This window comes from Mycteria americana, chromosome 16, assembly GCF_035582795.1.
Source record: "Mycteria americana isolate JAX WOST 10 ecotype Jacksonville Zoo and Gardens chromosome 16, USCA_MyAme_1.0, whole genome shotgun sequence".
Taxonomy (NCBI): Eukaryota; Metazoa; Chordata; class Aves; order Ciconiiformes; family Ciconiidae; genus Mycteria; species Mycteria americana.
This window is the reverse complement of record NC_134380.1, coordinates 9,436,270-9,452,466: the sequence shown is the minus strand read 5'-3', so window position 1 is coordinate 9,452,466 and position 16,197 is coordinate 9,436,270. Positions and strand designations below refer to the sequence as shown.

The following is a 16,197-nucleotide window of genomic DNA, read 5'->3' as shown; positions in this document are numbered from 1 at the left end:
AAACTATCTCCTTCCCCTGAGCTATGCACCCTTTACCAGTAACGCTGCATCCTAGCTGAGGAGGAGGGGAACATCCCAGCCAGTGAATTAAACTGGAGACCTTTTTGGGTAAGCAAAAACATGGTCATCAGCTGGAGGAAGATGAACGACTAAGGACTCGGTATGTGCAGTGGGATTGCTAAAAAAGCCTTAGGTGATGTCCAGCATCTGCCAGCTTAAGTGACATCTGGAAGCAGCAATGGGTGATGATTCCTAATACTACTCAGTGAAACCAAACTAAAGGGCTTATGGTTTGCAAGCTGCTGCCTCCCCATGTGGACAGTGGAAAGCAGCTCAACAGGGAGCTGCTCTGGTGGCTCAATAGACTTTCAAAAATCAGCCAAAACAAAGACACCCACAAAACAAGTTACAAATTGACTTTTCTACTTAAAGTTCTCCAAGCAAGTTAGGCTGATGAAGGTGTTGGGGAATAAACTCTCTGAAGAGTTCCTAGAGAGTGAGACAATGGTATTGCTTGATCAGCAGTGGCAGGTAGGACAAAAACTAGGGGAAAAAAAGTCCTCATCTTCACTAACTGTTCATCCCATGATGTCCCTGGGACTAAGAGGTCAATTAGGTCTGCCAGAGTTTGGCCTCAGTTTCCAAAGATAGACAAATAGATGTTTTGAGCCTGTGTAAACTTGACTGTGACTACAGTCTGGGTCTTGACCAGGTACTGAAACCCCAGAGAAGTCAGCAGGCTCATTACTCATACAAGGTCTGTTTTCTTACTTGCTAATGTAATTTCCTCTTGATTTAGCTTTGTGATAACTTTTTCACAGCAAAAGGAACAACAGACTTGAACTCTAAATCATATTCTCTGGGAACATATGTGAAAACATTTATCAGGGTGTTTCCTAATATTTGTTCCTCTTCCTAAAATAAAATTGTATTTGGCTAGTGTTTAACAGACTGCGTTTCTATACCCAGTTCTCTGACTCCCTCTCATCTTTTCCCCCCCTTCCTGATTCCCTCCCAGTTGAGCTACTTCTCAAATATGTCAGTTAAAAACACGTCACGGTGTGGTCATTGTATGACTGCTATTCAAAGTTCATGTCATTTAGACTTTCATTGGCAGCTATTTTGTCCCATTAAAAAGTTCAAGACAGCGATTTGTGAATCTTGCTCAGCCAAGTAGAATTGTGAAAAAAAGGGGTAATTTCAAAAGTCAATTAATTGTCATTTGTCAGAGTGCTCCTCATTCAGTTTTTTTCCAGGCCTTGTCATGGGCTCACATCTGTCAGCCCCATGTTTCCCAGGCTGCTATCAGATGCCGTTACATTGAAAATAATGGGTTTATTCACACCATTTATTGGACTTCATGTGGTAGACACGTTTGTATATAATTTTACGGTGTAACAATTCCATTTGCATAAAATATAGGCAATTATGTGAGTCGGGCCAAAGCACTCAGCAAGAGTGGGAGGAACCACCATTAAAATAATAAAAGCTAATTGAGAAGAGGCAGATAATTTAGGTGAAAATACCATCATGAGCAATTCGTGATCCTAAATTAGTTCAACAGAACTTTAAGGAGGCAAGTTAGTTGTATTTTGTCTGTGTTTGTATTAAACTCCTTAATGCTTTTCAATGTAAAAAGAGATTTGTACTTTTTACAGCACCTACATTCCATTTTAAAAATCAAGTAGTTCTTGGTGGAGGAAGAAAGGGGTTTTTTGCTTTAGGGTTAGGTTTTTCCCCCAATTTAGAGAGTATTTGTCTGTAAAGGAATATTGTACCCTAGAAGCCTGATCCTGCAAATCCTACTTTTATTATCCTGACTGTAACAAGGTAATTTGTGTACAGTTCCATTTATACAAAGTTGAAAACAAAACTTTTAGATCAAATTATTGGCAACACTTTTCAATGAAGTGTAACAGTTTCTCTTTTGGAGTCAGGAATATCATTCTTGCAAAAGCAAATCTCCTAGGATTCAAGTCAAGCGTTCATTTTGCATGAAACTGATACTCAAACAGTTTGGCTATCCTTAATCTTGGCACTGTAATAGGTAAGGACATTGCAATTTTGCTGTAACCTCTCAAGTTCACAGTGAAGAGGGCTGTTGCTCTGTGGCAAGCTGTAATGATCGGTCTGACGGCAGACCTGGAGCCCTTATATTCCCTGTTGGCCCCCAATTCATTTTAGGTACTTGCCTATGGGTGACAGTGAGAGTATTCCTTTAACTAGCGAGATATTGTTTCCCTGAAGATAGAGCAATGGCTTTCTCAAACATTACTAGGATTATATCCCGAGACAAAATTATAAATATGCTAACTATGACTGTACTAATTACAGAAGCATGAATTACATCTCTAAATTATCACTGTGGCATACTGAACCCAAAACTCATCACTTTGAAATGAAGAAAAGCATTTAGAAAAACTGTAAAATATTCTTAACTCTGACTCTCCATGACTAATTTGGAAGCCTTGCTAGATTTCAACAGAATGAGCTCAAGACCATTAAAAAGGGAGAAGCAATACTCTTGGTAAAGGACAGAAAAAGAAAAAAACCTATTCCTCTTCCCATGTTGAAGTTCAGCGTACAAATCTCAGTGCAGAATGAGCTCCTGGAGAGGTGTTAAAACATGGGCTCACTCACTGACAGCAGAAGGTACTAGGTACTTGAGTCAGCGGCAAAGCTCAGCATAAACCCCCGATTTCGAGACTTTGGCACGCAGCTCCTATGCCTTCCTGCTAGAACTCTTAAGGTCTCCGAAAGCCACGACTTTGCCATTTCATACTGTGACAGAAGACTTATCATCCTACTTTGTTATACAAACAGGGTTCTTATCCTTTTGTTTGAGCAGAAGTTGAGCTTACATTTCAGCAAAAAATATTGAAACATTTACCTTAAAAATAATAATAGAATTGGAGAAGGGGAGTGAAAGAGTCAAACCTCTAACAAAGGGAATAAGCCTGTATTCATATAATTCATTTCCTACAGAATGGTATGTTGAAAATTCAGTACATCTGAAACTGCACAGAAAAGGCAAGGTAGACATGAGGAAAAGACCAGCTGCATTCAAAAAGGGCCAAATCCACTCTGGTGTAAGCAGGCAAAACCTCATTCAAATCAGTCAAGAAGACTTAGCCCGCTGTGTCTATTCACAAACCTTTACTTCATGGTGTTGGTCCAGTCATTCAAAGACTCATCAGAGATTCTTGCAGCTCTTCTGTCTTTCAATGAACAGAGGAAACATCCTGTCCCTCTTTTGATTCTGTATCTATACATCAGGCACGAGTCCAGCAAAGAACAAAGGATTAAGTGCATAAAGTGCCCTGCTGCTTTATGAAATGTTACAGATCAGAAGGATTATGGAAAAGGCTTCACTTCCTTCCTGGAAGAGGCTGAAAGACTTAAGCTTGCCGTGCCGAAGGGGAAAATGTTCAACATGCTTTCCTCAGTAAAGATGATTCATTGGGTTAAATTCAACCACAGTAAAGAAAGACGACCACTTGTTTGCTTGCAGTTGTTCGCAAATGTGTTTTGACTATAACTTAGGTCCACCCTTCCCCATACTAGGTCTAGCTCAAATCTTAAAGTTGGTACTAATGAGAGACAACACCCAAATTCCACCAAGAACTGTCTCTCATTGCCTCAGCTCTCCATATGTGAAACAGTGATAGTATTTAACCCCTTCTGACCCAATTTTCCTGTATGCAGCATTGGAGAAATTGATCCCCAAAGACTGAAAAAAACATGAAAATGAACATGAAGATGCTTTTGGCATTCTTACTTTTTTTTTTAGGCACCTATTCCCTGAATACATGAATGACTGTGCTTTTGTAAGGCTGCCTGGCCCTATTTATCCAACTTGAAAGGAGGAAAATCCACAGAATTTCTGAGAAACAATGGAATGAAGAGTTTATTTAGTGCCATAAAAGATGTTTTCTCTTCTATATGGTTCTTGAACATAGAATGACAAACTCCCAGGATGTGGAACCTCCTGTAATAGATCTCTGGAACCGTACAGATTATGTCTCCTTTAGAATGTCTAGGACTCTTTTGAAAGGTTTTATCATCTATGGAGAGAACAAGCAACAGAACAGGTCTTACATGGAAGACTGCTGCTTTATGGAAGATGCTGACTCTAACCATTAAGCAAGAATTACGGTCAGCTGTAGCTTAAACTCCTTGTTGCTGTTCTTCACCTCTCTTACTCCCAGTCCACCTTTCTATCTTTATAAATTGGCTTCATTTTTGCTGGTTTGAATGCTTCATGCCCTCAATACAATTGGTCTCTGCCCATTCTTTTGCAAGGCGGGCAAATAAAGAAGTGTGGGTGAACTCAGGATACATTCAATGACATACGTAATGAAGCAGTGGGCATTACAAGCTGCTTGCATAATATGTTTTGTCTCTGTCTGTTCAACCTCTTGTTGTCCAAGAATACTAAAATGAGCACATAAACACAATTGTTGGCTCCTGTTATACATAAACCAACACAGCCAGCGCAAGGAAGATTATTCCCCTTTAGCTTTTACTCTACCATGGCTAAAGAAAGGAGTCTATGGTTCAGTTAGAAACTATGGGAGGTAAGATGCCAGGAGAAGAAACATTGCTTGCTGCCCTCAAAACTAAGTACTTGGAAAACCACAATAGGTTGACAGAGGCTGACAGAGGCTTTCCGAGGCTGACAGAGCTTAAAACATTGGGAGACAAATCAAAATGCCCTGACTTAACCACAGTTCCTTGCTATGATAATGGCTGTCCACCTTGTCACACTAATAAAGTCACTGAAATTAAAGAGTGTATGACCTGATCTTATGTTACTTTTCAACTACTTTACTGCTCTTCCACTGATTCAAATTTTCCATCTTATCCCAACAGAAACACTAGCTGCTTTGCCCCACTTGTTACTCATGTCTGTATCTAAACATCCTCAGTCTTGATGTTGGAAGAAATTTGGACCAAATGTAAACAGCAACAGCACTACTGATTTTAGCACAGCAGAACTTTTTTCGAGTGTGGGCACTCTATACATTACATGTTTTCCCCAGAAAAGTCAGAATATTTGTTTAAAGTCTGAAACAAATGAAAACAAGAAGATTTTCTCCAAAAAAGCTTTTTGTGGCACCACTTGAAAACATTCAGGTACCTCTACTAGTTACAGGTATCATGATAGTTATCTCAACTCTATGCAATATAGGGAGATTACAGTTAAACAGAATTAATATATCCAACATCTATGATCTCTAATAAGCTCTTCATTATTCTCACCAATTGCAAGGATTTCAGGTTGCTCATTGGCTCACAAGTCCACAGAGCTGTGGATTAAATCACCAGATCACATGTGTTTTTAACTATGTTGTTTCACTTCACACTGGGTTATTTTAGTTTTTCAACCACTCATTCACTAAACTACTTATTTGCTTTAAAAAGAACACATTATTTCAAAGGGATGATGGTCTATGAAAGCAAATATTAATTATGACGTTAATACTATAAAAGATGGCTAAGGCCCCTTTAAAAGGCAAAACCCCTCACAAGTTTGACATACACAAGTATACAAAACAAGAAGAAATGCAGTACGTCCTATCTATACTAAAAGAACATATTTTATCTCATATTTGCAGTTGTCGTGGTTTAACCCCAGCCAGCAGCTAAGCACCACGCAGCCACTCACTCACTCTCCCCTGGTGGGATGGGAGAGAGAATTGGAAGAGCAAAAGTAAGAAAACTTGAGGGTTGAGATAAAAACAGTTTAATAGGTAAAGCAAAAGCCACGCACGCAAGTGAAGCAAAGCAAGGAATTCATTTGCTCCTTCCCATGGGCAGGCAGGTGTTCAGCCTTCTCCAGGAAAGCAGGGCTCCATCACGCGTAACGGTTACTTGGGAAGACAAACGCCATCACTCCGAACGTCCGCCCCTTCCTTCCTCTTCCCCAGCTTTATATACCGAGCATGAGGTCATATGGTATGGAATAGCCCTTTGGCCAGTTTGGATCAACTGTCCTGGCTGTGTCCCCTCCCAGCTTCTTCTGCACCTGGCAGAGCACGGGAAGCTGAAAAGTCCTTGACCAGTGCAGCAACAACTAAAACATCTCTGTATTATCAACACTGTTTTCAGCACAAATCCAAAACATAGCCCCACATCAGCCACTATAAAGAAAATTAACTCTACCTCAGCTGAAACCAGGACAACAGCGCAAATACCAACCAAAGAAGAGTACTCCGTTTGAAATGTCAAATGTAGCATTGATCTCCAGCTCTCAAAACCCATGTGCTCGGATATTCCTCTACATCCAATACTTTACAACGGCCAGTTCACTTAGGTCTTTCCTGTTGTGCACTAAACAATAACTAGAGCTAGTTGTGGGCCCAGTACTATGAATACCAAATATTACATTCTCACCCAGACAATGCTACAACCAAAACTTCTGATTATTTCAATGCATTTCCCAAACACCTTTTCTCATCTGGTAGTGATGCAGTGTTAGTGTTCATATTAGCTAAAGCGCAGTGTCCCTCACTGACCTGTTTGCATGGGGAACAAAATCAGATGCTGTCAAATGTGCAGAAACCAACAGAGTGCTGCAGAATTACATCAGCTGTGATTTTGCTCCAGAGGGTTAGTTAATCTCTCTGCTAACATACAGAAGGCAAAAAACCTGGCAAACCTGCTGGTTCCCTGAAGGTTTAGTAACTATGGCTAAGACTATAGTTAGCATTCATTTAAAAAAAAAAAAAAAAAAGGCACCATTTGGAAGGGAAATCAAGTAGAGATGGGGGGAGGAGAGAAAAAAATGTAGAGAAAAAGCTCATAGTACATACACAGAGCAAAAGATGTTAGAGAGGATTTTGTAATACTGAGCACAAGCTGCTTTCTAACCACAAAAAAAAAGAGACACAACTTTTTCAAAATTCAGAGTTATTTTGTAAGGCAAAGAAGATGTGAAGAAGAAGAAACTAATGAAACTAATGCAAATGTGGATTAAAAGTCAGAGTTTACAGGGCTCACAGAGCCATTATCTTCAGGAAATCCTCCAGGCCCCAGTTTTGGTGAAATTGTTAACTTTAGTCCTTGGTTTTAACTCTACTTCAGACTCAGTATCCAAAAACTGGGTTGAAATTTTCAACTCTCAACTCTGGTGTCACTCCTGTCAGTTGAGCTGAAACTCACATGGGTTGGCTCCTCTTTCTCTGGCAGCCTGGTAAATGAACATGAAATCTTTAAACCGAGGAGCACAGCCCAACCAAGCTTCGCCAAAATGTTCATTTCCAGTGAAAAGGAAATCTCCACCTCCCTTCTTCACCTTGCATTGTAGCAGGGTTCGTATAGGGCCTCGCCATTCACCACTTGCTTCATCCTGCTGGAAAATTCTGTTTTTCTGTCTGTAGACTTTCTGGATGCTGACATCAACCTGTGACATGTGGTTCTCTGAATCGTGGGAAACATTTCGGATAGATCCTTTCACCACTAGATGTGAAGAAGACAGGAGTTGGTTATGGAGCAGCAGGTAAGTAGTTCAGGTACTAGGAGCTCACTGAATGAAATAATTGGAGAAACAGATTTGTTGTGCAGTTTGTACTCCTACCACCTACAAGTGGACACATTTCTGAGCTTACACTGCATCCTTTACACAGAGGATCCCTACTCAAACAGTGCCGTGTGCTTGGAAGCATGCTTTATCACTACTCAAATCAGCTACATCTGAGGAAAAAGCATATAAACTTGCTTGATAATGCAGAACAGCAGTAAAGGATAAAAAAGCACATGAAAAGAGCTCAGGTCAGGGATTCAGTTTTTTCAGTCTACGTTCCAAGACAATGACTGTCACAGACCACCTCCTTCCTGTTCTCCAGGGGACTCTGAAGTTTTTCCTTTGACAGCAGAAACAGAGGTTGATCCAAGAAGAACTAGGATATGATTTGATTGGAAAAAATAGGAGCTTGTTAAACGTTTTTCATTTAAAGGTTTGAGATTTTTTTTCCCCTCAAAAGAAAATGGCATTCATCCATCAAAAGACACTTTGGGAGTTGATGAACAACATGCAGAACCCTTAACATGGCTTTATTTGAAGCCTTATTTAAAAAAATCACATAGCATACATGTACCTCCTTCTCCCAAAATGATCCTAGCTGTTTTCTAGGAACAAAAGCGTAATAAGCCACAGTCTTTCTGACTGAAAGCATCCTTTGCATCAACTGTGCAGAGAATGAGACATCCCATCTGACAGGTGTTTGCTGTCCTGAAGCCATCTCTCTCATTCTCACCACCCTCATTTTTCATAACAATCAATTATTCTTCTATCAACTAAATTAATTTCAATCCCATACCCAGAGAAGGCTCAGAAAGAAACATGCCACCATGTGAGCCAAGAGCTCTTGAGCAAATGAGAGGTTACCAATGCAACGGGAACATCACCATGCTTCTGCCACAAAACTCTTTCATTCGGTTACAGAGAACTCAACAACCCAAGAGGCAGAAAAAGCTTATTTCTGAAGTTTCCGAGAACTTCCTTGTCTAATTCAACTTCCAAGGGAATCCAGAATTTTGTGTAACAAATGTCTCTGCTCTCCGTCTCCCTTTTTGTGTGATCATTTTTAGTCAGACGCAGTCAAGTCTATTGACAAGCTATGACGCGCTTGTTCCTGGTGCTCCAAGTTGCTCCTGCGCTGCTCAGGGCCTAGTGACTGAAGACCTCCGTCTTAAGAATAACTATAAAGCCCCTATTCACTCCCAGTGTCATTTACACTTTCATTAGCGCTATTTTCTCTAATTAAAAAAGTTGATGATAGGGATTTGTGAGCTTAGGGCAAGGAAGTCAGGCCATAAATAGAGTCAGTTCAAAGGGCTATTTCTTCTGGTCTGTTGCTGCTGTAAGTCTAAGTGCCCCCCACTGTGTGCCTGGGCCCCCACATCTGTCAGCGTCTGGACTTCCAGGGCGTGCAGAGGGAGAGCGCCTCGCATGGGAACTGATAACTTCATCAAGGAGGAACAATGGGCTGGAATGCATCAATTAAATTAGAAGAAGAAAAATTACCAGCTAAGGAGCACTCTAAGGGAAGCGTGCTCTACACTCTGTTTTTGTGTTAGCACAACGATGTTGGCGTTTGATTTTATCAGTAGCCTTGAAGTATGGCAACCTCTAGTAGGAAAGCAGTAATTTGGTGGGGGTTTTTAAACATTGAATAGGAGTAAATATAGCTCATAGTTTTATTTATTTACATAGGTACATTTACAGCAATATAATTGTGGCCACGTGGAGAGGCAGCTCTACAGCTTTAGCTATTGGACATAATCAGAGAGGTACAAATTTTCATATGCAAAACTATGGGAATAAAATGAACAAATCGTGATCAAGAGAAAAATTTAAAAAATTATATTGCATTATTAAGTAGAGAAAATGGAAAAAGCTTTTAATGTACCATCAACTCAGTATTTCTTATTATTTCTTACCTTATGGAATATTAACTGCTCTGTTTTCTCATAAGGCATGAAACCTAACCAGTATGTCACTGAAGGAAGTTTAAGTCACCTGAAATCCTTAGCTAAGTTACAAACAACTCACTACCTCTGTAGAGAAAGAACTAGGAAGTGTGCAAATTGTGAGGGAAGAGAGAGTGCATATTCATCATTGGGGGTGGGAAAAAAACCGAACCAAAAACGGATGAAGGGAATAAAAAGGAGCATACCAAGCGCGTATAACCTGTGTGTATGTGCGTCTACACGCATGTGACTTTGCTACGCGTGAGAGCCAGCAGCACACTTGTAAGAATTACTTTCAGTTCAGTTTTAGATCGTAACCTTTCTGCCTGCAGGAAACGAGGACCTTGAAAGAAAGCTTCTCCCTTCTAGGTTTCCTTTTTTCCCCCCCATTCAAATTCTTTTCCACACAGCTAGTTTCTTTCGCAGGTCAGAGAGCACGGTCATGCTGTTATTTTAAGAAAAGAAGCAAATAAATCCAAATAATCAATGCATAATTAAAGGCAGAATAACTTCCCTTTAGTCAGCTTACCAAAATCACTGCTGCAAATGGCCATAAGAAGTTCCACGTTGTCACAAGGACGGCACATAGCTAGAAAAAAAGAACAGTTAGTTACTTATAATACTATAGTATGTCTCATTGCTAAAGGACTGGTGAATTAAGAGAGGAAATGGGGCAGTACTAGCTTAAAGAGCATTATAATCAGAAGCAAACCTAAATTCTTGTTATGCAAATACAGCGGAAGCAAAAAAATAAGCACAGAGGATTTGCAAGAGCCCTTGAGCGACAACAGGGCCTGAGAGCATATAATCCCTTTAACAAGTGATGAAGCATGCAAAAAATATAGCAGAAAACGCAGGACCTGGCACATACCTACCCTCCATCATTTTTCAACCTTTTCAAATTTGGTTCTGTTTTGATAGAAAGAGGGAAGATTCTCCTATATTACTTCTGGATCACAAAAGACAACAATAAAGACAAGCATCTATGTGTGTGCTGGGAGCTACGATGATTTCAGACAACGCGCAGCTCTGCAGCCAGGGAACACTCCGGTATGGCCTACTGAAACGTTAGTAATCCAGTGTGGATGTGGTTGCATTTTATTCCAAGAGTGGGGTAGCAGCATAAGTCATTCAATATATTAGTGATAAAAGAAAACACCCCACACTACATCTGAAGCCTTCATAAGTGTAACACCAGGTCATAGAGCTCATTGAATCAATCAGGCTCTGTTCCCCCATAAATGTAATTTGTTATCCACACACTTGGTACATAGCCTGTTATCAAAAGCTCCCGTCTTGAGTACTGGGCCATCAGGCCAGTGATCCTATTAAGCACTTCCTAAAATGAGCATGTTCCCCGAGTTAATGCCATGAAGCTCCAGCAAACAGCAAAGCTATGCAAAGCGGCACTTTGGACAGGTTAACAAAGAGGAGAGGACAACCCAAAAGTACTATAGTTGCTCTTTTTATTTAACCTCTCCATTTTAAGGGCAGCTTCTTGCCATTGCAACATGGCTTGAACACTCCCCTTTTTAACAGGAGGTTTGCCCAGGGTATTCTTTATTGGGGCAGTAGGGATATAACAGCAGCAGTAGGTGGGTCCTGATTTTTCAGAACTGGGATGGAAAAGGGCCTTCTTCAACCTCAGTGCTCCTTGGATACATAAACGTGTGTGTGAGTAAAGTGCAGAATTATGCTGGTGTAAGAATAGGAAAGAAAGGTAAATGAAGTTTCAAGCAATTTAGATGGCTAATCCCATTTTCAAAAGATCAGCCTAATTTCCAGCGACTGCCTTGAGGCCTTGGGTTCCTGATGAATTTAAATCCCTTCTGAACATGGGATTTGGGCTCCTAATACCCACTCAGGTGTTCTCGGTGATGGTACTGCCAGGGGCTGGGGACACCCATGATCACAGTGCATACATCCAGGACCAAGCTAGCTGCTAATGGAGAGACAGAGTTTCTCTTTATGCCGCAGTGTTCCCTCCCGTGCCTACAGGGTGCCCCTCACTGTGGAAATCTGAAAACATACTGCACCCACCGAACAGTCAGTGAGCTGGCAGAAGGACCTCCCTTGCAATGACAAACCCCTCAGCCCAAACAGCTTCTGTCACTAGGGACGCACGGGCAAGGTCAATGGATATTGGACGCCACCTTGGATCTGCCCCAACAGCAGAGCCCCGAGGCTGGCCCTGCTCTTACCTTCGACCAGTGCCATCTTTTTGAAGTCGGGGCCAGCAGCGCTCTGGTTGCTCAGCAGCTCATACTGGAAGCTGGCTGTCCGGCGGCTGATGTCCCTCTGCGGGCTGGCCTGCAGGAAGAGGGCCACTCGTTGCGGTGTGTGGGCACTGAAGCAAGACACGTGGTGGGGTCGAGCCCCTTCTGCCTCGCTTACCACCAGATGCAGCTGCCCAGCATGTTCCATGTAGATGCTGGCACCCTGGAAGTCACTAGCAGGCTTGATGCAGACAGTGGTGTGCCGGGCACTGGAGAGGTTGGGCTCCAGAACGACACGCAGGGCTCGTGCTGGGTACATCCATTCCAGGGAGCCCTCGGTGCAGCGCAGATGGACCTGCTCCACTGCGCGGGAACGGGGCTCCCAGCTCAAGCCGCTGCCAAGACAATACCATCGGTCCATCACTAATGATACCCACAGCACAGGCAGAACAGCCCAGCGGTCACTGCCACGCTGGCTGCCCAAAGATCCAAGTCCTACTCCCAGCTCTGACTTTATCCTAACTACTCTTAAGTTAACTTCCCCCAGCTGGGCTGCCTTCCCTCCCTCCCTCTGACCACAGCCGCAGCACCATGGGGAAGGGAGGGGGATTGCTCACGCCTGGTGCTACACCAAGGTGCACAGAAAGGCGCCTCAGCCGCTTTTGCCGACCTGCAAATCCATGCTTGGATGCCTACAGCATCCAGAGGGCAACTTCTCTCTGCTAAATAGCAACAAAAACTTTCTGTGTGATAGGACTGGCCAATGCTCAGCTCTCCAGAAAATCCCACCTGTAGGCAGGTAGGGAAGAGAGCCACTGACTCGCAGTAGGAGCTGCACAATGAGTACTGATGTTATGTCTGAAAAGTTGGGTTTAAAAGCCCAAATTTCTAAAATTATTTTTAATGCTTCTGGTAAGAGTTCATCAAGAAAACGTTCCTAATCGAAGCAGGCAGCGCTGACCCTGCTTCTGAGCTCTTGCTCAAGCTACTGCAATTTCATTGCGTTCCGAAAAGTTACTTTTGCCTACGTCACTTAGGAAAATCGAATCCGTAGCAGCAGAATTAGTTAAAAAAAAAAAAGGACAACAAAATGCTGAGGAAAAGGGTATGATTTTTGAGAAAGCTTTGTCGCGTTTTTCCCTCTCAAAGTCACAAAAGAAAAACCGCCAGCAAGGCAGAGCTGCCACCCTTCTCACCCGCAACCGCCTGTTCCCCTGCCGCACGCAACGGGTGAGACCCCAAGGAGCCGCCGGCCCCGCAGCGGCCCCGGAGCACCGAGGCGGGGCTGCGGCACCCGGGACCCGGCTGCTAGGACGGGTCCGGCCCGGTGCCCGCCGGCCCCTCGGAGCCCCCGCTTCAGCGGAGCCCGCGGCCGTTACCCGCCTACCTGCCCCTCCAGCTGCAGTAGTCGGCGGCGCCCGGCCGCTGCCCGCCGCCCGCCAGCAGCAGCAGCCGCAGCACGGCCAGGAGGCAGGGCGAGCCCCGCTCCGCGGCCATGCCGGGCCCGGCCGGCAGCCCCGGCGCAGAGACGCGGCGGCCGGGCGCGGGCCGGGCTATAAGCGCCGGCGGGAGGCGGGGGGTGCCGGGGGGTGCCGGGGCCCGGCCGCCGCCCCCCCGCCCCGGTCGCTCCGCGAGCACCAGGGCGGCCGCAGGTCCCCGCCACGGCGCGGGCCTCGGCAGTGCCGCAGCAAGAACAGAGCCCCGACCCCGGCGGGGGGCCCGGCGGCGATGCTCCGCCGCCACGGCCGCTGCCTTTCTGCTTCCGCGGCGCCTTCTGCATCGCACGGGCCAGCGGCCCCCCTTTGTCTTTAAAATATTTAAAAGTGATTAATAACAGTTGCTCACTGCAGTTTAGGAGGACACAAAAATCGTGTCAACATAATCAAAGCAAACATTGAACGGCTGATGGAAATTCAGTAGTTCCAACTTTTGCTTTCGCGAGCACCTTTCAGGGGCCCGTGCACAAGAAAGCACAAGGGCCTGCAATTGTCATGCTAAAAGCCGGGCCATGCCCGCCAGTAATTAGATCTCTATATGCATTGCCCTTTCCGTATTTTCCGTGAACGCCATGGGGAGCTGCTCTTTTGCAGGTCTGAGCGCGAGGCTCTTTCCTGCAGCTCTCAGGCGTGGAATCAGGATTTTGCAGCAGGCCGGGGACAACGGCCCGGGGCGCTGCTGGGTGGCACATGCGAAGAGCTACGCAGCATTGTTCCCCGCTCAGCGTGACAGTGCCCACGGTCACCAGGACTCTCCAGCCATCTGTTACCCTGTGGTTAGCAGCATGTTCTCACATTGCCTACAGCTGCACAAGGAAAGAGAAGCAGAGTTTGTCCCTCGCATTTCTGCAATTAGGGCTTTTCCTCAAGAGGAAAATATATTTGCTAGAGGAGATATCCTGAAATCAGAGTTTTAGCCCTCAAGTTTCTAACACTGGACTCCTTGAATCTTAGTTGGACCCCCACACAACCACATTACTTTTCATTCACCAAATATTTTACATTTTTACTTTTACTATCAAAAGACAGAAACAGAATTTCAGTCGTGACTTGCACCTTTCTAAGATGGCGTGTTCTTCCCCGCACGTACCTGTGGTGTGACTTCTTACACAACTTTAGGCTAAAGTCTGGCTCAAGTTGGTGCTGTGCACGGTTCACTCCAACAGTTCTAAAAACATTTTAAAATGCACTAAACCTAGATCTTGTATTAACATTAGTGCCAGTGATCCTCAAAGCTCTATGAAACTATTGTCTTAGCCATCTAAATAAAACCTGCTGAATACCTATGCTCCGACCCCATCTTGAATGAAAAACAACACAGAAATAGTCTTTAACAGGTTTGATTGTGGCATAACATAGGAGCTAAGAGGCCAGAGCCAGTCCTCTCTTTTGTGCAAATGAGGTCGGGGAACAGAGGAGAGGACATGGGGAGGGAACTGACACCATGATAAAGTGGCCCCACAGGAGGACTTATTCACTTCCAAAACCCCAGACTAACCCATCTGCTGCCATCAGGAGAAAGCATTAAGCCACTTGATCTCTGAACATCTTCCAGCAGCAGCGTTCCCCCTTCCTGCAGAAAGCCCTGTGTGCGTTTTGCTGACGTGCTCAGCAGCCCTCCCGCCTCCAGTTTACATTAACACCACTTAACACCAAAACATCTCCCGTTAAAACTTATTTAGAAATGCTCTTTGCAAATAAGAAATTTGTAGCCCTATTTCCCCCCTTAGACTAAATTAAAGAGGGTGCATCGCAAACTGTTTTAAGATCGCAAATCACTGACAACATTGGTGAGAAGGAACAATCTAGACATTTCATCTTACTATTGAAGCCTGGGGTCTTTAAACCATTTTAAACACATCTATTATAAAGCCATACAAACTCAGCTCTTCCCCGGGGTTGAATACCTCGAGAAGGATGAACCAGAAGCAGGCAAGCAGCTGCCAAGACACCTTCACAGGTTACCAAACTGTTAGTTTTACCTCTGAATGACATTACCATGGTGTCTAGAAATTTTTCCATATATCTGAGGTTTGAAACGCTTGGACTTTGCATCAGGGATCTCAGGCAGAAGCATGGTTGCAGTGTTCAACAAAATACAACTCTGTTCTCAAAATGACCAAGCTTATCATACTGCAGCCCTCAAAGCCAGGCAGTTATTGTCATCACTAGGCTGTTACAGAGTTGAAAACTCACATTTGCTTTTATGCATAGTGAGGAACAGGAAAAACAGTTTAAATACTTTAATCCACTCACTTTAATCTACAGAGAAATACAGTACAAATAACAAGACAACAAAAAGATGCATTAGGAAATTCAGTGACAGAGTCAGTGCTGTGAAAAATCTGTATTTATAAACTTCTATGAAGAATACAGAGCAGATGTTTCTCAAAAGAGTCTTCCGGGAGCTTAAGTCACAAGAGATAGGCCATGATACAATGGACTGAACACAAGTTTTCTTCAGTTTCATTGTGTTAATGTGGAGTACCACCACAGAACGGGGTGGAGTTCTGTGACTTCACTGATGTTGCAGCTTCTTACAGACAGAACCTGGCCCAAGTACTCAAATAATACACATCACCCATATGTAATGATTGAGCAAACGTCACAATTACAGGGGGCAATGGTATTATCATCCGCTTCAGAAACATTGGATTAAGCCAATGAGGGTGCAAACAAAGCAGAGACTTTTATGAGATGTTCCACAATTGCACCTCCTGTGCCTACGCAGCAAATAAAGAACACACTTCCCAGCTTTTATGACTAGGAGTTGTACAGTAATACCTCCTCATCCTCTCATTTCAGCCTGCCTTCTTTTAAAACACAAAGGAAAAACAATTTGGGATCTGAAAGCATCACTTGATGTTGAGAAAAAATTATCAAATTTTGACTTTAAACATTTATATTGGAGGTTCAATATTATGTTGGTTGGTTATTTCTTTGCAAGATCTCATACACTTTCCAGCTGTGAGCATTTGGGTTTGCTCTGAGTTTTTGTTTTCTGAGAAGAG

General features: G+C 43.6%; 1 protein-coding gene across 2 annotated transcripts; it reads right to left on the bottom strand.

Moving 5' to 3' along the window:
• Positions 1-6,195: 6,195 nt before the first annotated feature.
• LOC142417724 (meteorin-like protein) lies at positions 6,196-13,204 on the bottom strand. 2 transcript variants are annotated; one of them, XM_075518685.1, is made up of 5 exons: positions 13,078-13,204; positions 11,676-12,085; positions 10,004-10,063; positions 7,298-7,461; positions 6,196-7,192 (listed from the first exon to the last, which is right to left on the bottom strand). In XM_075518685.1, exons 1-5 carry the CDS (start codon positions 13,185-13,187, stop codon positions 7,145-7,147), a joined length of 792 nt encoding a protein of 263 aa, XP_075374800.1. In that variant the 5' UTR covers positions 13,188-13,204; the 3' UTR covers positions 6,196-7,144. The 2 variants fall into 2 exon arrangements, with proteins under 2 accessions (XP_075374800.1, XP_075374799.1); XM_075518684.1 differs by having other exon boundaries at positions 6,196-7,461.
• Between the last annotated feature and the right edge of the window lie 2,993 nt (positions 13,205-16,197).